Source organism: Cupressus sempervirens, chromosome 2, assembly GCF_028749045.1.
Source record: "Cupressus sempervirens isolate cs-2001-9-10 chromosome 2, ASM2874904v1, whole genome shotgun sequence".
NCBI classification, from domain to species: domain Eukaryota; kingdom Viridiplantae; phylum Streptophyta; class Pinopsida; order Cupressales; family Cupressaceae; genus Cupressus; species Cupressus sempervirens.
This window is the reverse complement of record NC_143119.1, coordinates 217153800-217176281: the sequence shown is the minus strand read 5'-3', so window position 1 is coordinate 217176281 and position 22482 is coordinate 217153800. Positions and strand designations below refer to the sequence as shown.

General features: G+C 36.9%; 1 protein-coding gene across 9 annotated transcripts in view; it reads right to left on the bottom strand.

Annotated features, from left to right (window-relative positions):
• LOC149571828 (rRNA processing protein-like protein) overlaps nucleotides 1-22482 on the bottom strand; it is a 124542-nt gene that overhangs the window by 64459 nt on the left and 37601 nt on the right. For all 9 annotated transcript variants that reach the window (XM_089813236.1, XM_089813241.1, XM_089813235.1 and 6 more), the window contains one exon: nucleotides 10407-10452. In XM_089813236.1, coding sequence (XP_089669362.1) covers nucleotides 10407-10452 — 46 coding nt within the window. The remainder of the gene's footprint in view (nucleotides 1-10406; nucleotides 10453-22482) is intronic.

Here is a 22482-nt window from a genome sequence, read left to right as displayed (position 1 = left end):
AGAGAATGAATAGTACTAGAAGTATCACAACAAAGGTCCAATTTCACCTATGACCAAAGGCTTGTTCAATATATCAAAAAGGCACCAAGAAATCACCACACACATCAAATATATAGAGGCTCAATGAGAGATAACTGCTCATGAGAAATACGAATCATCTAGCTAATAATAGCTGACGTTGCATAGGATGAAGGCCATGACATCATAATTAACTGACGTTGCATAGGATGAAGGCCACGGCATCATTATTAGCTGACATTACATAGGTTGAAGGCCACAACAACATGAATTAGAGCCAACAATGGATAACAAGAGTAACTTGAGAATACAATATAAGATGCCACGATGACATGTGAAGAGCTGGACAAATCGACTATCACAGTATAGAAGAAATCCAGCGAAGTCACAACAAGATGACCAACATCCCATGTAGCTTCAGCTTGTGAAGACTCACGAATATGGAACATAGAACAAACAGCAGCAAGGGAAGAGAAAAATAAAGAATGCTTCAACAGGAGATGGAAAATTGCAGAACTGGGGAACTTACAAGATTTGTCTCGCAGCTACACCATAACTCAACACACAGAGGGTGAATAAGAGGACTTGCACCTCAATCTTCTCCCAAAGAAGATAGCATTTCCACTATGCCTGCTTGCAGCAGGTGGATCCACCATGCCTAATCCCAGCAGGTGAAATGATGGCTTAAAACTCAGACTTCTCCCGAGAAGAATGCTTTTTCATCATGCCTACTGCTGAGGATGGAACAAAGGATCTCACTTCAAACTTCTCTCACACAAAAGTATTCAACATGAGATGAATCACTGGAGCTAAGACTCTTTCTCAGCAAGAGCATTATTCTCCATAATGCCAACCTTATCTCGAAAGTTGAACTTTACTCTACGAAGAGGCTTGGTGAGAATGTCAGCAATCTCCTCTTCAATAGAAATACACTTAAGCTCAATAACCTTTCTTTGAACCATATTCCCAAGGTAATGATATTTAATTTCCACATGTTTTGACCTGTCATGAAAAATTGGATTGACAGAAAGCTTTACAGAACTTTGATTGCCACACATAATCACCAGTAGGTTCAGCAAGTTGATTAAATAAACCAGCAAGTAATTTGTGGAGCCACACAGCCTCTTTTGCAGCCATACATGCTGCAACATACTCTTCTACAGCAGAACTTTGAGCTACGCAAGTTTGGTTCGTGTGGCACCAAGAAATTATAGCTGAACCTAAGTTGAAACAACCACCTACAGTACTCTTCCTAGCAGGCACACAACCTACACAATCTGAATCAGAAAAATCTTTTAAGGTTAACTCAACATCGGATGAAAATTTCAATCCAAATCCTAATGTTCCAAGAACATATTTCAGATCAAGCCTGGCTGCAACAAGATAAATTTGCTTTGGTTCACACATAAATTGACTCAATGTATTTAATGCATGACAAATGTCCAACCTTGTGTTAACCAAATACATTAAAGAGCCAATTAGTTGCATATACATGTTGGGATCAATCGAATCTAAAACAGCTGCATCCTCGTGTAATTTTTTCAGATTAGCTTCCATAGGAGTGACCATGGATTTACAGTCCAACATTCCAAATCTTTTCAATATATCTATAGAATATTTACCTTAACTTAAAATTATACCATTTGTATTTTGCCATACCTCAAGCTCGAGGAAACATGAATGGTCTAGCTAATAACAGCTGATGTTACATAGGATGAAGGCCACAACATCAAAATTAGCTTAACTTACATAGGTTGAAGACAACAACAACATAAATTGGAGCCCACAATGAATAACAAGAGAAACTTGAGAATATGATATAAGATGACATGATGACACATGTTAAACGCTGCACAAACCGACAATCACAATATAGAAGTAATCCAATGAAGTCACAACAAGATGACAAACATCCCACATAGCTTCAGCTGGTAACGACTCATGAAGATGAAACATAGAACAAACTGCAAAAAGCGAAGAGAAAAATAATGACCATTCAACAGGAGATACAAAATTTGCAAAACTGAGGAATTTACAAGATTTGTCTCGGTACCATGCGCCTCCCCAAGTGTATCTTGTGTTAATCCCTTATGCATGCAGGTATCTGGGGCCAGCATTTAAAGACACATATAAGGTACCCTGCACTCTCACAATGTTAACTAAGGTTTTCCATGGTGGTTTGGCTGTGCAGAAAAAAGAAGGCTAACATCCTGTGACCCGTGGTGGTGTGAGGAAGAAAGAAATAATATTTCTCGATGCGCGAGCAGCCAAACACCAATGATATATAGGATTTTGTTTCACAGCCTCTCGGTGGTGTGACGGAAAAAATGATGTTTCTTGCAAGCGAGCAGGGTAGTGACAATCCATCGTGTTTGTCACTTTGATGTCTTCTTTTGCCAGCAATCCGATTTGACTGTTAGCAACTATGACATGGTTGCAGGGACTAAGTTCAATGCTGAACTATCTCTGTCATGACCCACACTCGATGTATGTCATAATATAATGTTTCTATAAATCCATTGTGATTATTGTCGTAAACGTGATTGTCAATAAATCATCAATATACAATTAAAATTATTGTTAGAAATAAAAATAATTAATCTGTTGATAATGAAAAATCATATGAATAAGGAATATACGTTTCAATTCCTTATTCTTATTTATCAATATTTTGAATAAAAAATTATATAAAACTAGACAATGCTATCCAAAAATATTAAATATATTATTATACTATTGATATTATACTAATGTTAATTATAATTCATCAATCCTTTTTTTGGATCGGTAAGAGGCCGAAGCCAAGATTAATTATTATTATGTGCTGTGGTTAGTTATTATTATTGACCAAGGTCGAGTAGATTTGAGCCCAAGACCTCCCAAATAAGAGGCTCACAATTTACCGATGTGTTGTAGGCTCGTGCCTTATAATTCATAAATCCATATTCATAAATAGATCTCAATATAAATGAATCTATGTTATCAATATCATTTCCAAACTATTTGTATAGACAAAGAAATTGATTACTAATCTAAACATTATTAAAAAAAATTAAGAGGCTATTATCTAAAATTTTCAAAACTAATTACATAACCAATAGCCACGTACGGTGGTCACATCGTTGCGACCATAAAAAGGTAGGCCACACAATATACAAGGTGAGGCATTATGAAAAGAATGAAAAAAACATAGAAGACCACAAGATAAATAGCTCACAGATTTGACAGTGTGATAAGTGATAGCAATAACAGGGAAGGAAGAAGTCATCCAAAAATGAGAATAACTAAATGTTGGAAGATCGTCTTTGGATGAAAAGACACATAAATATTCAATCAACATTAAAGGTATGTTTTCTTTCCTTTTGAGCTTTACCATGTAAATATACTATCTAAAAATGATAGGAATTAAATACTACGAAAAGAGATAGTAATAAGGGGAAGGTTTAATATATTACATAAGAAAATAATAAGAAATCAATTCTAATAAGATCTGAAAAGTAAAATAATTTAAAAAAGGAAATCTTCACCAAATATAAACTGAATTCAACTCGTTAAAATATATGAGTTAGGAAATATATTAATACTAGTAAGGAGTAAATTCATAGAGTGAAATATGAATTATAGTATTATTATAAGAAGTATGGATATGAATAAGAATTTCTTATTAATTACTAAGAGTGTGAACCAATAATTAAAAGATATACATTATAAAGATGATTATACATATTTAGATATGGTTTGTTTATAAATGATAAATATTTAAAATAAGATAAATTGATAAACAAGTAATCATAATAATAGGAATTAATTTATAAGAACTTATTAAAAAATGACAAATATACTAAATAATTAAGCTGTGTGTATTTTAATTTTTATAATGTAAAGGAATTAGAGTGTTTACAATCTATTCCCTTATTCTCTCGCTATAGTTCTGGGAGTTGATAGATGGTGTTGTGTGAGAGTATACTGCTGTCAAGTGCCCTGCGACAAGTAAACCCACGCTCTCCTTGGGATAAATTTAGGAGGGAAGCAAGGAATCAAGGCTCAAACACATTAATTACTAAATGCACTATGAATTATATATTGTTTCCTTAAACTGAACTAAATTGGTTACATAGTACTGACTGTTAATTATTGATTATAGACAGTGTCTGAGTAGGGTTCGTTACAATTTCTTTAGACCCATACACACAATCTCAACATTGTCCCATGCATATTTACCATTTGCAAATGTTTCTTCTCACAAGAGCATTTTTTACACCAACTTGTTGACGAGTACGGATTTTTCTCTCTTGACTATATGGATGCATTCCTTTGGCCCCATTCTATCAACTTCATGAATCAAATGTACACACAGAGATCAGAATGTTAATCTGATTTATGTTCCTAGTTGTCCTCCAGCTTAACTTCTGTTTGGTTGGAGTTTGAACTCAAATGTAAAGTTCGTGTTATGCTTGATCTATAGAGGCAATTCTTATACATAGTTTTTGGGTTGTTCTCCTTGTTCTTTCACAGTGGCTATGCCCTGCATTTGTAAGTTTGCCATTGCCTTATAGCAATGAAGATCTTTGTTTTTACCTCTTCACCCAATCAAATATATTGTGTAAATTATCTTCCCTTGTATTACTTTATTCTTTTACATTTTTCTATTTTATGTGTTGTGTTAAACCTGCTTATAGTTATTGTATCATGAAAATTAACTTCCTTGCAACATTTGATGAGTTGTAACTTTCATATGAGTCATTGGAGAGTATATTAGAGTTGAGATTTGTGTAAGTTGAGCACTTTTTTGACATTATGTGCATTCATGGGCATGGAACCATCACCACTGAATCTGGTGCATCACCCCCTTTTAGTTTTTGCAATCCTTCCTACCTCTTCCCTACAATGTTTAGAATAGGTGTGACCTGATTAGAAGGAAGACGGCCTTCTCTGGAGATTCAACCTCACATGCACAAGGACCCACACTTGGAGGTTGATTCAATGTTTCACAAGGTTGCTTGGGGCTCATACCCCTAGCGTGGGTGAAAACTTGTGTTAAGAGGTTTCATTTGAGTTTTGTCCTGGCTTGAGTTTTGTTTCAAGAAATCAAAGAATAACAAAATTCCTAGCTGGGGGCAATCCAATAAATGAATAAGACACAAAGTACATGTCACACCAAGCATGATGCCCCTCATCATGATGCAATTTGTATTTTGAATATAGGAAAAGGGCATGGGTTGGATTTCTCTTTTTTATATCGATGTTTCTGATTAACAAAAATATACAAGCACCATGCAAATTTTGCAAAATCACAATCAAGTACAATAACTTGTTAAGTAAGGAATGCATCTAGAGTAATCTAAATACTACATTACACCTTTTTTCCTATTGGCCATACATACAAACAAAATATAAAATTAAAAAAGAATGGTTAAGAGGAATGAGTGGCTGAATTGCTTACAGGGTAACCCAACATTTTTGGTCCTTTGCATATACATTATCATGGAATAGAAACATTAACAAAGCAAATTGAAATTTAAATTGGAAAGTGAGCAATTAGTATGAATAAAACTTTACAATCTTGTCAAAAAAGGTACGCGGCTTCTCCGGCCAATGTTAATAGTTGATTACAATATTGGTATCATAGCCATCTACAGAAATTACAGGATTAGTGATCACGTGGAGTTCTACAAACTGTTGCAGACAAAGAAATTGCACATGCATTAAGCAGAACCAAACAAAAGATTTATGTAGAGATTCCTACAAGTTTATTCACAAATTCACAGATTTATTTTTGCTGAAAATCATGAACTTATCTTGTTCAATATCGCATGTCTATTCTAGGCAAAACTTTGTGGATTTACTCTAGGAAAATCATGCCTTTTGGGGCAAAATTACGCTATAGATTTTTATCCAAAATCACGACAGGTATTTTAAAAAAATTGCAGACTTATATAACAAAAAAAAATGTGCAACTAGTTTCATGCAAATCATGCACCTGTTTAACCTACATTTTGGGCAATGTTTTCTTTTTTTTTACGATTTTTGTATTGAATAATGGTACAACAAGCTGTTTTTATACTAGCCACTTCTAGAAGGATTTCTTCGCAATTTTTAAATAAAAATCATGGGTTTGTAACCTGTTTTTAAAAGATTTTTAGTGGTTAGTTGAAAAAAGGCTATGGTTTTCAAACCTTCTATAGACTTTTCTGTCAGATTTTTTGGCAAATCTTTTGCATCATCAGTGTTGTTAGCTGTTACATTCGGACACTCAAGAGACTCTTGGTAGTCCCCACATTCCAGCAACGATTGAGCAGTGGCGGGGCCCCCTATCCTGGGAATGCAGGGGTCCAGGGGCAAGGACACGTCCCCATTTAACACTGGGATGCAGAAATTTATGTCTGGGCACCAAACACCACCATGCTCTCTTGTGAGATAATAACTGCACATGTTATTTCTTTCTCCACATGTTAGCCCTTCTATGGCAAGTCTCTGCATGGAAGGAGGCAATGCAGTTGGTTTTGTCTTTTCTGAATCCTCCTTGATCATTATACAGAGAAACTAGCTTTGTTTTGTTGCTCAAGCACACAGTTCGAACAAAAAACTTCACTGAAAACAACAAATTGTTGAAAAATAGGATTTTGGTGAATTTTCTATTGTAAGAAGTAAAGGCAATGTGCTTGGAACTGAATTTGCTAAGAATAATGAATGCTTGCCCTGGGAACCACCAAAGCATTTTTATAAAGTATTAAGAAAAATGATATAGTCCCAGGTGTTGGATTTCGATTCAGATGCTTGTGGGTGCTCATCCAAAGGCAGGTCCCTTGTGAGTGTTTGTTGAATGCGCATTCTAGGCACCCGAACGAGCAAGGATGTCTCCCAAACGCATCCATGCGCATCCGAGTGCCTAGAATGGCTTTCAATAGGAACCCAAGCGCATCTGGATGCCTTCGCCGGTCCATGCACAAAAACACTTTTTTTTTTGCATTTTTCCCACTTATTATTTAAACATGTGCAGATAACAATTATTATTCTATTTGTTGGCTCCTTAACGCTGAAAGAGGCCATTCAACCATTCTTCATCTCATTTTGTTTGCAACTAGACTCTGCTCATTTGGTCTCCATTTTGGCATTTTGAAGGCAAGGTGATTATTTTTTAAGACGAATGTTCGTAGTGCAAGAAATAGCTTCCACAAAGGAGTTTTAAGCATCTAAGGTAAGCATTTGATCCCATTCTTATGTCCTTTAATTTTTTTGAGATTTTAAAAAAAAATTCAAGTTTATGAAGAAATGTTTCAAGATTTTTTTATTTTTTTTTTCAAAAAAAAAAGAAATAAATAAACAAGTTTAGCTATTTATTTAAGTAGTTTTGTATCTCCTTTTTTTGCACTTGTATGCTTGATGCTCATCATTTTTTTCAATTTAAATTTATTTAAGTTCTTATTAAAGCAAGAGATTAGATTGTATCGTGCAAGAATGGTTGTCATTGATAGTAAAAGTTTAGTGGGAGGGCAAGGAGTCGACATTTTCAAAATTGATAAAGGATCTCCTTTATGGAGACATACCACAAGAATCTCACAAGTTTCAAGAGGTGGTGCATATCCTTGAAGTGCAGTTATTGTCAAAGTAACAAAGGGAAACCATTCAATAACTCACATTCCCAGGTCAACCTTCATTTTATGGGCCCTATTGGTAATGGAATGGTAATGTGCAAAGGCACAAATGGAAAGGGAATGTATAATGCACAAATAGCTTCATATGTAAAAGACCAAGAAGCTGTTGATAATTTTCTTAAAAGATCAAAAAATTGTTTCTATCAACCTCCATCCAAAAAGAAAATAATGAAGTTACCCATATAAACAATTGTATCCTCCAAACATCCATTCTTGCAAGTACCTACACCGAGAGTGGAAGTGGAAGAGTAGAAACCACCGCCTACAAAAGAGGTCCATGGGACACTACATTAAAAATGGAGGTAAGAAAGCTTGTTGATCACGCCATTACACATTTCCTCTATGCCAATGGTCTCCCTTTCAAGTTGGTGAGATCACCATATTGGAAGGAAATGGTGGCAGCCATCAATAAAGCATCAACTAATTACACAAGTCCTAGGTATGAAAAGGTGTATACCACTCTATTGCAAAAAGAGAAGGCTTGTGTAGAGAAAGTCAGTCAACCAATTAGAAATTCTTGAAAAAGTTCACATGTTTCTATTGTTTTTGATGTATAGAAAGATACAAAACCAATCACTGATTAATACAATTGCACTATCACCGAGAGGGGCAATGTTTTTTAAGGCAGTTAATTGTGAAGGGGAAGTGAAAGATTCACAATTCATTTTCCGAATTCTCATTGAGGCCATAGAGATGGAGAGTAGTGAGAATGTGATTGTGGTGATTGCAGAAAATGCCAAAAAATTGTACAGGTGTAGGTGCTTTGATAGAGGTTGGTATGACCATAATGTTTTAACACCATGCACCATACACTCCATAAAGTTGGTCATGCAACAAATTGGCACTTAGATTGGGTAAAGCAAAATTACCAAGAAGGGGAGGAGATACAAATGTTTGTGACGAACCATCATATGTCATCATCGATATTCAAATCATTCTCCAAATTGGAGTTCTTAAAAGGGAAATTGTAAGTACGAAATTTAATTTATTTGTTTGATTTGAATAAATTTTAAGTCATGTTTGATTGTCCAATTATATATAACTTTGCTTAGTATTTATTGACATTGTTATTAAATTAGATGGTTGAAACCTTATTTGCATCTCATACTAGTGTTATGAGACAACTTGTCAAGGTGTAAGGGGCATTAAACCAAATGGTTAGTTCTAGTCAGTGGGATATATGGAAGGCTTCAAATTCAAGGAGGGCACAAAAGGTCAAGGCATTGATCTTGGATGACATTTGGTGGGCTCGTGTGCAATTTTTATGGGAATTCACAGACTCTATCATGACAGTGCTTCGCTTTGTTGACACAGCTCAACCTTGTTTGGGGGATGTCTATGATGGCATGGACACAACGGTAAGAAGGTAAAGCCTTCTATGTACAAACACATAAGAATGAGCCTACACAATGTGAAGCCTTATGCAATCAGCTAGAAACAATCATTCATCATTGTTGGAAAAAAAAGATGACTACCCCATTGCACTTACTTGCATATACCTCATCTCCAAGGTACTATAGCAAGGAAGTACTTGCTATGCTAAATAGAGTAGCACCATATGTGGATGAAGAAGTTGCTTGTGGGTACTACAAATCTTCTACAAGACTACATTCACAAAAAGTTTGGGACGAAATTTGGCTTATTTTCTTTAGGAGCAAAACTTAGTCCAATTGCAATGGAGGACCAATGTGACATGAGAGCTATCACATGTTGGTACCTCTGTGGTCAATCATTTAAGCATCTACAACCTATCACAATCAAAATCCTCTCACAAATAAGGTTTTTTTGGTTTTTTTATTTACCACTTGTATTCTACAATTCTTTAAATTATTTTTCATTGATATGTTTTACTTTAATTCTGTGAACATTGTCTAGGTTGCAAGTTCTTCTACTGCTGAATGGAATTGGAGTACATACTCCTTTATCCACTCAGTGAATCATAACCGGTCAGGCTCAAAAAAAGCTGCAGACTTGGTTTATGTTCATACCAACTTGAGACTTTTGTCACGTAAGGAGGATCACTACAAGAAAGGGGTGGTCAAGCTTTGGGATGTAGAACCTAAGCGTGCGAACTTGCATGCAACGATTCAAGATCTTATTACAATCATAGATGATGATGTTGATAATATCATGACACATGGTGCATCTAGCACAAGTAGAACCATTTTCAGTCCAAGTGATCTTGAACTTGGAGCAATTGGAGGAGTTGGAGATGAGGATTTTTTTGCGAATCCATATGATTTTGATTCAGATTGATGAACATTGAATCATGTACTATACTTTGATTTTGTAATAGTGATGAATTTGTGACTTGCATTAGAATTATTGAACATAGACGTATATTATATGGCTTATATTTATAATCTTATTGAATATTCAGTTATTTGAACATGTATTGGTCAAGTATCATACTATCAAATTATTTAATTTTGTATATTTCATGCATTTCTTTACATATACGTTAAAAAAAAATATTAAAACATATATATATATATATATATATATATATATATATATATATATATATATAAACGCATCTACATGCCCCAAATAATAATTTCACACATCCCCGCACCCGATTCTCACATTTGCATCTAGATCTGCACCTAAATGGGTAACTTAGGCCTCTAGTAACGTCCACCGCAATAGCAGGCAGTTTTCATACTACTTTCAGCAATTGGTTCCCTAATGACCATAATACAATAGCCTTATAAGGATAATAAAGAATAATACCATTTTCAAAAGCTTCGTTGATAGCACTATTCTTCTCCAATAACACCTGCAAAGATGTTGATTGCAATTTATTCAGATTTAACAATATTGAACAAGATTTACAAAAAAAATAGTCAAGAATTGAATCAATAAAAGACACAATTAACACAAACTACATGTGAAAATCACATCATCTTTGGGAAGCAAGGTTGGCTCTATTGTTGCCAATTGTACTAAATGCTCAATTGTTCACCATAACATATCAAAGAAATGAATAGAATCCAAACACTAACATGAAATTGTGGAGCTTTAATCCAAAAACATTGGACAAAATTTTTCTTTCTTTGTAACCTTGTTGGTATATTGATGTATTTTTCCCTGTTCCAACTAGTAGTATGAGACACATTTCTAAGAAAAAAAATCTTATAAGACAAAATTACACAAGTAATCAGGAACAACATAATCTACATTGTGTAAAGGACACTACCAAAGAACAAATGAGCTGCCACTACTATCCCATTTCTCCAATTCACAACCATTTAGATACCTATGAATCTAAAATAGCCTATTGCTAGATACTTCTAATGAGATTGAAGAGCACAGGACGTCAATCCCAAAGTCCATCAATTGAAAAAAATCAGAGTACATTTTTTGCTTGTATAAGTAAGCATAAGTAGATAATAGTAATATGATATCTTTCTTGGTCAAAAAAGTAATAAAATTCAACAAGTCAGTTAATTATTAATTGATAGGACTAAATATGGAACACAAGCCATTCATTTGTTGCAAGGTGAGGACCTATGATATATTGGTTGGAATTTACGTCATATGCAATTATTATTAAATTTTTGGTACTACATTCAAACCTGTAGCAATCGTGTGCAAATCTTATTAGAAGAAATTATTTTCTGAACTGTCATCATTGTAGTAAAAGTAATGTGTTGATAAAGGATGTTTATCTTCAAACAAGTGTTTGTTTTCATTTGAGTGTTTTGCTTTTACAACAACTAGAAACTAGCCAAAAAACAATTATATTTTCATTTCATAGCACTGCAACCCAATGGTCAGTGTGTATCATACTAAAGGTCCTTGTAGTTAGGGAAAAATGAACTATAATGTCTATCACATATAATCTTCTAAAAGCAACTCCATAACTTAAGCATGGTAATATCACACATTGTTTAGTATATTTCAGGCTGAAGCCTTTTGCCTTTAAAAAAATATTGTGATTTATATAAAGAATCAAGCTTTTGTAAGTCATATCAGCAACAGTAGCTAGTCAAATTAAAACATCCAACCTATGCATGCCTCATGGTATAGTACATTTCATATGGGAAAAAGCTTCATACTTGGTATGGACAATTCAAATACGGTGGGTCACCAAAAGTATGGACATGCCCAATCTTCCCAAAATGTACAAAGTACCCAAAATGTAACTGTAGAACAAATCAACTATCTATAAGGTTTTTTGAAAGATAATAACACAAATTATCATATTGTTATAACTTATAGCACTTCCTAATGCCATGAAAATGGAGTAAGTGGACTAAGAGAGAAAAGACTAGACCCAATCTACAAGGGTCAAACCAAGGTGATGAAGCTGAATTACAATTAGACATCCCAAGAAGTCTAGGGCAGGCCCAAATTGGAGGGGTGTTTAGAAAGTGATTTGAAGAGGCACTACTCATCTACTATGAGGCCTTAGGATGCACGTCCATTAATGTGGTAAAGTTGTCGTATGGAAAGATCTAAAATTGCTACACAAAAAGACTGGATGAAAGTGATGGTAGATAAGCTAAGATAAGATAAATTTATTAATGTCCAACAAGAGACCACTAATGAATCTAAGGGACTAAAGAGTACAACAAGGCCGCAACCAACAACAGGAGCACCAAACGGTGTCTGCAGAAAGAGCAAAGCAAGGAAAAGAGCCTAAGAACAAAGAATTGAGTACTACCCACAAGCAAGAAGTACCCAAGAACCAAAGGATAAGGCTGTTGTCAGTAGATATTGTGTAGCCGACGGGTTCCTTCGGGAAGGCTCTTGTTATGTAGCCGACGGGTCCCTTCAAGAAGGTTCTTGTTATGTATTAGGAAGGTTCTTGTTATGTAGCCAACGGACCCCTTCGGAAAGGTTCTCGTTATGCAGCCAACGGGTCCCTTCGGGAAGGTTCTTGTCATGTAACCGACGGACCCCTTTGGGAAGGTTCTTCAAAAAGTATATATACACCCTTTGAAATCATTGTAATCATCATCATAAGCATAATGTAATGCCTTTGGCATATGCAAATAATAAAAGGAGTACTATTGTTCTTGTTCATTGTCTGTATGCATTGATCTATTTACCCATACGGTAAACATTTGGCGCCATTGCCCGATGGACCTGGTACGAAGGCAGAGGAATGAAGACTAATGTCAAATCAGTTGAATAAAAATAAGAATAAGCTGAAGGAAAATGATGAAATACGCACAGCACGAGGGAATTTAATTTTGGCATAGCAGACCGAAAGCAGACGAAGGTTTCAGCAAATTGCCGACGGACACCGTAGCACTGAAGGAAGAGACTCGACAGCAGCTGGATTTGGTGGAAGAAGCAAGGGAGGAGTTTCTTAACCTGCATACGCTGAGGGAAGAGAATCCAAACAAAAGGGGATTAACTCGCATGGCTCGAAGTGTTGAGGGAGCACGAGCGTGGAGTGAACTCTTCATCCAAGATACACTTCCGAAACGGATAGCTTCAGTTGACGAAAACCTTTCTTCACCAAATAACACGACTGTCGGGAATAGCGCGGGTGTGCAGAACAGTGCAGGTACACAACAAATCTTTCAACCTCGAATAGTAATGGTAGGACCAAAGGAAAAGTTGCCAAAGTTTGATGCTGATGGAACGACCGATCCAATTCAACACTATAAGACATGCGAAACAATTTGGACGGCGAATGGCATAACCGATACAAATGAATGGGTCCGACAATTTCCAACAACCCTAAGAGGTGTAGCAATTGATTGGTTTGCCAACATGGATCCCCAAAAAATTAACAAATTGGGCGGAAATGAAAAAGGAATTTACCACTGAATTTCAATTGTTGCGCGACGACAATGAGATCGTAGCAGAGATATACAACACGAAGCAAGGAAAAAATGAAACAGTTCGAGTATATGCCAGAAAATTAAAAGACTTAATAAACAAGATTGAGAGTAAGTCGACGGATGGGTTGCAAAAGAAATGATTCATTGAAAGATTGCGTCCGAAGTTACGAAAGAAGATGAGGATTGTGTTGCCATCATCATACACTGAAGCATACAATCGAGCGATGAACTTAGAAAGTGAGCAGAAAACAAAAAAGAAGAGTAGCTCATCCGAGTTAGATGATGATGCATCTTCGGAAGAAGAGAGCAGCGATGACGAAAAGGGCAGCAAGAAGGTTTGATCCCTCCAAAAGAATATGATCCGGATGATGAAAGAATTTAAGAACATGTAGAAGGAGACCAAGGGAAATGAGCTATGGTGCACAGAGTGAAAGAAAGAAGGCCATACAAAGGGATCCTATCCGAACGACCAATTTTGCAAGATTTGTCAGATCATGGGACACTCCACAAGGGAATGCCCCTTCAATATGAAAACAAGAGGACCTCAGCAAGTGTTCCTGGCACAAGAGGCTTCCGCGTCAGGAGGAAGCGAGAACACCAGTATGGAGGGTGCCACGTCGAGAGGGTACAGAAATAATTGACAAGGTCAAAACAACAACAATGGTAACAATAATACTGGTAGCAGAAGTCGAATTCAGTACGATGAGAATGACCAATCGATAGTTCAATGCCGAGCATGTAATTTGTGGGGCCACTTTACCCAAGATTGTGCCACGGCAAACACACCAAAATTATTATGCAAATGGTGCAGACCGATGATCATAAAGATGACAAGTGCCCGAAATCAGGAGTAAATTTGATCACCATCGGGTCGAACGAAAAGGAGGTTCTGGCAATCACACAGAAGCAAGCAACATTGTACCCTGACCTGACGGAAGAAAAGAAGAGACTGGAGGAAGCGCGGACAGAAATTCAAAAAGCAACGCAAGCGGAGAAAACACCCCTGAAGGACACTACTAGTACCTTTGCAAGTAACAATGCAGAACAGAACATCATACTGCAGATATTACAACTGAGGTACCAATCAAAATCAACAATCTGCTGCTCACAATGCCTCAACTTCGATCGGCACTCACGAACATCGCCCTGTCTACTAAATTGCCAACAGAACAAGGAAAAGAAAAGGAAAGTGGCACAAGAGCAGAGGATCCAATGCTGCTAGCCCTCTCATCTGGACGGCATCCGAGGATCATCGAAATGAGAATTCTGGGGACTGTTCTGACAGACACGATTGTGAATGGTGGGTCTAGTGTCAATGTGTTATCAGAGAACACCTGGAAAAGGTTGGGACAGCCGACGTTGTGGCCACCTACATTCCAATTATCAACGACGAACCAGCACAAGATCAAACCGTTGGGATTCCTCACGGCACAACCGGTGACAATCGGAACACAGCCATTCTTGCTCGACTTCATCGTCATCCCGCTGAAGAGGAGAGGATATGACGCCATTTTGGGCCGAGGATGGCTCATACAAGCAAAGGTTAAGCATGATTGGAAGAAGAATACTCTATCAATGGAGCGCGGAGGCAGAAGATTCATAATTGACCTACACACACAAATGGTAGGTGAAGAGGCAACATCGTCAAACTCCGAAGGTGAAAGCGAGAATAATGACGAGGGGAAGAAGAGAATGGAACCTGATGAAGAGGGAGTATTGAGACTAGGAGGAGGGTCGAATGAGGACGACCTAGACTTGTTGAACGGCCTTTTCCACTGGCAAATGGAGGATTACGAGCTCTTTCTGAGCTGTAATATGTTAAGGGTCGACGAAGGTGAGAAAGAAGAGGGAAATGAATGTTCGAAGGAATACAGAGAAGTGGAAGAAGGAGAGACAATTAGGACTAAAACGGAAGGGAAGAATATACAGTACGAACCCAAAAAATGGAAAGATTCCACCGTACAACAATGCAGAAAAGAAATATTACATCGAACCACAGATATAGCAAAAAGATGTCAGCAACAAGGAAGACACATCATACAGTCTACACAGGAAACAAAGAGGAAGGGTTTAATAAAAGTTGCAGCAATACAGAGTGAAGGTTCTAAAATCAAGAATACAGTTATTGACGGCAAGGAGTGGCAGCCAACATAATTCATGGTACCAAGTGTCAGGAACAAATTGGGTGATATGGAAAACTTGAGGGAGAGATCATGTAACTTAAATAAACTTTGACGATTACAGGCACAAAGGGCCACGAAGGTGACACAAAACAAGCGCAAAGCATGGCATGATAAGCACCTCAAACTGAACAAGTTCCAATCGAGCCAAATGGTGTTGAAGTATGATGGACGGAACAAAATCAAACCAGGCAAGTTTAAAGTCAAACGGGTTAGGCCATATCATGATAACGGAGCAATAAAGTTTGGACCCTAGACGGACAAGAAATTCCGAAAATGATGAACGGCTCCAAGTTGAAAGTATATCATGCGGAAATTGTTCCGTCGTCACCGAATATCGGGGAGCAGTAATACTTGGAAAAAAAATGAATGACAAAAAAAAAAAAAATTAAAAGAGAGAAAGAGTCACCGTACGGTGACTTAAGTTGCATTGGAGGGCACTGTACGGAAATTGCAAAGTACTATACGGAAGATTTTAATATAAAAATTTGCAAAGCACTGTACGGCCAATTTGAAGGAGGGGTATAGCGTACAGATTTGAAGAATATAGTGACTACTACCACCGTATGGAATTAAGAATTGAGCTTTTAGTTTGCTATCGTACGGACTTCAAAGATTAAGAAACTTTCTGATTGCAACTCGTACAGATTTAGAAGTTCCAATTTGGCATATAAATTTCAAAGTTTGAGTTCCAGTTTGGCATATGGATTTAGGAGTTCCAGTTTGGCGTACGGATTTAGAAGTCTAAGTTCCCAAGTTGGCATACGGACTTGCAAAATAAAGTGGGCGTACGGATTTGAGAAATAAGGCACCTTATCACCACCGTACGAATTTTAGAAATTGGCTTCTCTGTTGGGGGTCATATGGCAATTGGAGGTTTAACTTCATTTTTGCTACTGTACGGATTTTGAAGATCTTTTGTTAGGCTCGTACAGATTCTGCAGGTGAACTCCTCTGTTGGCCACCGTATAGATTTGGAAGGAGAAATTGCATACGAATTTGGAAGGTTGCTTTAGTACGGATTTGGAGGAGAAGCTTCCTGTTTGCTGCCGTACAAGGTTGAAGGTTAAAGCTTTATGTGTGTTGTACGGATTCAAGGATAAATCCTCTGTGAGCATCGTATGGTCTTTTTAAAAGACCCCCATACCCATACAGAGTAGGCATCAATAATTTTTGTTACGTTGTTTATGCATTTTTCCTGTACTGTATGGCATTTGAGGAGTCTGAAGGAGATTGTCTTGCACGGCAACTTATTGAAGGAAGGTTTGGTACGGCTTCTCCTATAGCCTTATAGCCATACGGACCCTACAATCAAGATCAACATAGATATATATCAACTCAGTACGGCATCACAATTTATCTTCAAGGGCAAAAATTTAGAGTTCTGGAGAAATTTTGCATCTCTGTCAAGGGAAAGCTAGGGCAGAAATGTTTGATTTTGGTTGCCAAGGGTTGGATTTATAGAGTTCTAGAGAAATAGAGGAAGGAGCAAAAATCAAAAAAACAAAAAAAAATGTCGACAAATCAAAAATGTTCAAAATGCATAACGGACGATGCCCATAAGTGGAAAATGCAAGCAGTTGCCAGAAAGAGTGTGAGATTGGAAGAAAATCACAAAAATGGTGTGTTCCATGGACTTTTGTGTGGGTTTGAGAGTGTTAATTTGGTCTTGACCCCGCCCTATATCGCTACAGGGAGCGCGCCTGGCAGGACCCTGCGGGGGCGCTGCCCCTCGACCCTTCTGGCTAGACACCCAGTCATTGCGGTTATTAGTCGTGGGAAGTATAACCAGTTGATGAGACTTGGAGCTGCCGCAGGCATGCAGTGTCTGTGTACCAGAGGTGGAGAAAACAACAGAGCAAGCCTTTCGAGAGGGGTGATACACTTTGAGGCACTTGGAATAGGTGTTGGACGTGAAGTTGTCTTGGTGGATGCATAAAGAGCTCGGGAGGAGTTCATCATCCAGTTGAAGGCAGCACGACGACACCTAGCTCAGTGTACCTAGAGTTGGAAGAAGAGAAAGTAGCACGGGTGGCTATCAAGGTCAGCTTGATTAAGGAGACAGTATGGTGTTAGCAGAGGCTACAGATGCAACGTGGTTTGGAGACCAATTTGGTGCAGGCACAGGACGAATGTGAAAGTGGTGTGAATGGAAACAGATCTATTTTGTTTTAGTAGTCAGTTAATGTACTCTGTTTTGTTAATCTGTCTCGGATATTTTGTAATTGTCGTCCAGAGACGACTTTTTCTTTTGGGGGGGGATGATGTCGTCGGTAGATATTGTGTAGCCGACGGGTCCCTTCGCGAAGGTTCTTGTTATGTAGCCGACGAACCCTTTTGCGAAAGTTCTTGTTATGTAGCCAAGGAGTCCCTTCAAGAAGGTTCTTGTCATGTAACCGACAGACCCCTTCCGGAAGGTTCTTCAAAAAGTATATATACACCCTTCGAAATCATTGTAATCATCATCATAAGCATAATGTAATGCCTTTGGCATATGCGAATAATAAAAGGAGCACTGTTATTCTTGTTCATTGTCTGTATGCCTTGATCTATTTACCCATACGTTAAACAAAGGCCTAAGGCGAAGGTGAGTGTTGGTCATGTATTGTCTCAAGGCACCACTAGAGATAGGACGGGCTGACAAGTATGCCCGAAGTGAGGTCTCATGGATCTGGAGTGACACTGTGAAGTCAAGGGTCTCAAGAGCGAGTGGTCTTTTCGTCCCATGGGCAAGAGACCCTAGAGTGAAGGAGGTGAAGAGTTGGTTAGATGCCTGGCATGGAGAGCACTAAGACTTGAGAGAGTGATCGTAGAGCCGCAAGGCTTCCTACAAATAAAGAGCAAGGCACCATTGATCGGTATATCTAAAAAAAGAGTATAGGCTCTCGCACCCACTAAATAGAAGGGTACTCCTAAGTAGAACAAATTAAATTAACTCTAATCAGAAGATGTGACTAAAATGAACCATTGCCACATTTAGGAGGTCGACAAAGATTGTTGATTTCTATATCAATCAATCAAACTTCTATCTTACAAGTACATCAGCTGGGCTCAAAATAGGACAGAGATTACTTTTTCAATTTGCATGTTAGAGGTAACCTGTTAAAAGACAAAACCTAGTGAAAGAATCTTCTAAGGAGACACTTACCTTATAAAGCTAGTAAAGAAAGATTATGCGAAATTATAGCAGCTCATGTCAAGTACTTGAGGTACTTTATATTTTTTGTTGACGGTAATAAATTAATTCTAGATGGACCATCTAAAATAATGTTGCTCTATTCACTCATCATCAAAAATTCTCTCACATGAGAGTCCCTCAATTTTGTAGCTTTTCACTCTTTTAATTCTTAGGCACAGCTTATGAGTTGGAAAAAGTCAAGAACTTAATGGTGTGGCATTGGGGATATTAAGTCTATGATTATATGGAACTTGGCAATAATTCATATGGGGAGGAATAAAAATGGAAAAGTTTGGTGAATCTAGATATTGCAGATCACCATAAGCAAGAGATGCTAGGAATCTTTAGAGATATGCATATTCTAATAACAAGGAGAGTTGACAAGCTTATTTAGTATGCAGCTAAAAGTGGCATTTATTCTGTTAAAGTAGGCTATCAAATATTGACAAGGGACATGGAAAATGAAAATTGGCCCACCAATCTGTTATCGGGAAAGGAGTGATTACCAAAAGTGGGCTCATTTGATGGAAATATTGTCATTAATGTCAAAGGCACTCATGAGATTGTGAAGTATTGTTATTGGTGTCAAAGGTACAAGAAGCCATAGCCAAGCCTGTGTAATGTCCCCTTTGGGACATTAGAATATTTAATGACATATTCATATAATATTAAAATTGTCTATGAGAGCATTAATTAAAAGGGGCAATTTAATATTATAAGGTGAGCTAAAGGTGACAAGGAGGGATAAGACGAAAAGACAAGAAAGAGGTCAAAGAGTCACGGTTGTGAGGATTAAAAGGAGAAGAGATTCATTCATGGGGATGCTTATTTTTATGATTCAAATTTCAGTCTCTTTCTTGCAAAGAGTTATTCAGAAAGCTTCAACTTTCATCCACTGTGAGGACGTAGCCCCTCATGCCAATAGACAGTGGACGCAAACCCAAACCCATTGTCCATGGAGATGTCACATCAGGTGTCTCACGTGTGCTTATAGGTTCTTTCCTTAGTATTCCAATCTGGTTGTAAAACTGTGTTTAAGATTGGATTTTGAATGCTAATTATTGTATTGCTGAGGTATAATACAGTAACGTATTTTAAGGTACTTTATGAGAATTTACCGGTTTTATGTTGTTGGGTTGTAACGCATTTTCATATGTTTGAGTTCTGAATATTATTTGTGAGAGAGAAACGGGAAAATATCTACAGGGGATATTTCAGCCTGAAAGAATCCCGGATCTATGAAGGAACTATAAGGAACAACTTAAAAGTAGCAAACCATTGATTAAGAGCTAACAATGATGGTAACACAAAGATGCAAATGTTAAGATCAATATACAAAGAAGATATGAAGCCACAATATCAAGTTATAACTATGAAAAGAATGGTTATGAGAACTATTTCTGATTCATATAGAGTTATATAAGATGTTACAGCAGGACATATAATAACTGTTGTACCAGATTATTCACAAAAAATAAGCAGCACAGAAGAGCATATGACTCTGCAATGAATATATTGACTTGGTAAAGAGTTCATCATCTATTCATCATGGCACCTCTCAAAGCAATCAGTAAAAGAAAGATTGTAAGGAAGTCTTTACTTAGAGAAGGAAACGACTAGGGACGTGCATATGATAAAAGAGAACATAATGTTTATAGTGCCAACAGCGGTATGACGACGAGTAATTTGCCTTTCCAAATCACAAAAAAAGAAGTAGCATATAAATGTTCAAATGTATTGAAGACAACACATTGTAATATCGACTAGCCAGATAAAATGAAAAAGGATTATAAGCATCAACGTCATCATGTTATGGCAACCAAACAGAAATAGCAGGTGCTAAAAGACAAGATAATAGGATGAGCATATTGCTTGATTTGAACATTAAAACAATATTAATAAAGCCATGTCGCACAGTGTTATTATTTTGTGAACAAAAATGACCTGAAAAGTGAGGCAGCGGTTGAAATGTGTTAGTATTCACACCAACGCACTACTACTAGCAGGTTTGAAGTGTTAATCATGACTAAATAAAGTGAATGCAAGACAAGGTCAAACCTATGAATATTATTGGCAAAAGACCATAGGAAATAATATCAATGTTTGATGATGATTGTATAACAATTAATAAAACTCACTGATCAAGGTTTACGATGTCAATGAATAATGACAGAACAAAAGATGTAGCGTTACAAAAGCTAATGGTATGGAGTTGAAAGCAGCGAATGGTCTGAAAACAAATGGACAAGTCAGCAATGGAAAATACACACAATGGAGATTATGGAATAAGTGAGCAATGACTGTGCAGGAGTGGTGTCAAGCATTCATTGAAAGGCCCGATGAAAGCTATGATACAGTCATAGACCCTGATTCACCACCGTGGAAAGTTGCGGAGAGTAGAGATTAAATAAGGAACGATGGAAGAGGTAACAGATAATCAAGAAGCCGGTGGAATATGCAGATTGTGTGCCGTTGATTTCTCCAGGATTTATGAAGCAACAACATAATTAAGGAGATTCATATATGGCAGGCTGAGCAGCATATGAATTTTGTGGTTCGTACATGTTATGTTTGGAAAGAAAGTGGTGAGTATGGGCCATCATATAAAGACATAGAAACACAGATAATACATGACTTTGGAAATTTACGGCAACAACAAGTCAATGCACGTATGAAGTTTTAGGGCAAACACAAATGAAGCCATTAAAATAAATGATATTAATATCAATGATTTATATATAAAAAGGAATGCACGTAAAACTCGCAGTAGCGTTAAAATTTGAATGACAGTGTTGAGGAATGATAAAACCATATCAGTGATGACTAAGCATACCATGAATGGAAAGGTACAGTAAATATACGTCTGCAACAAAATCCACCTGTGAATTCAGTAAGGAAGATTCAGCGAATCACTACTGTGTTTTATAGTTTTATTTGAAGGCAAAAATATATGCAGCCGTCTGATGCTTATGAAAAGAAAGAAGTCACCATATAGAGATCCGGATAATCATAACATTAAGAATTGGTAATTATAAGATGTAATAAAGATATATTAAATTATAACTATTCAAGCTGAAAGGGTGTAATTAGTTTATGAGTTTTCATTTGAAAAGTTACATTTCTAGGATAGGTCAGATATAAATAAGACTTATGACATCTAAAGAAAATGAGGTAAGAAAGCGTGAGTAGTGAAAGAAAGAAAAAAGGAGAGTAAAAAATAATGTTATATATATTCAGATTTCCAATCTGATATATATATGAGAATAGAATAGAGGAGTGTGTAAGTATTAATGAATAAATAAAAAGAAGTCAAGGAAGAATACGTAGAACATATCTTTGGAACAGAGCAAATGAGAAATAAATATAAGGGTGAAGGAATTTAGAGAAGAGTTGAATAAATATATTTATATGTAGATATACTGTCTAATATAAATATAAATCAAAGAAAATGTGCGTAAAAGTATTTAAGAAAAGATCATAGCAAAGTAAAATGAGCATGAAGTAATTGGATCCATCATCAGTTGAGTAAGCAACATTATCAAAGTGGAAGAGCAGTTTGAGTGCAGTGGGTTCGTGCTCACAAAGACACCAGTGGGGGTTGGTGCTTCCAGAAGGTTGGAGCTTACGAAGTGTGGGAGTTGGCACTTCGA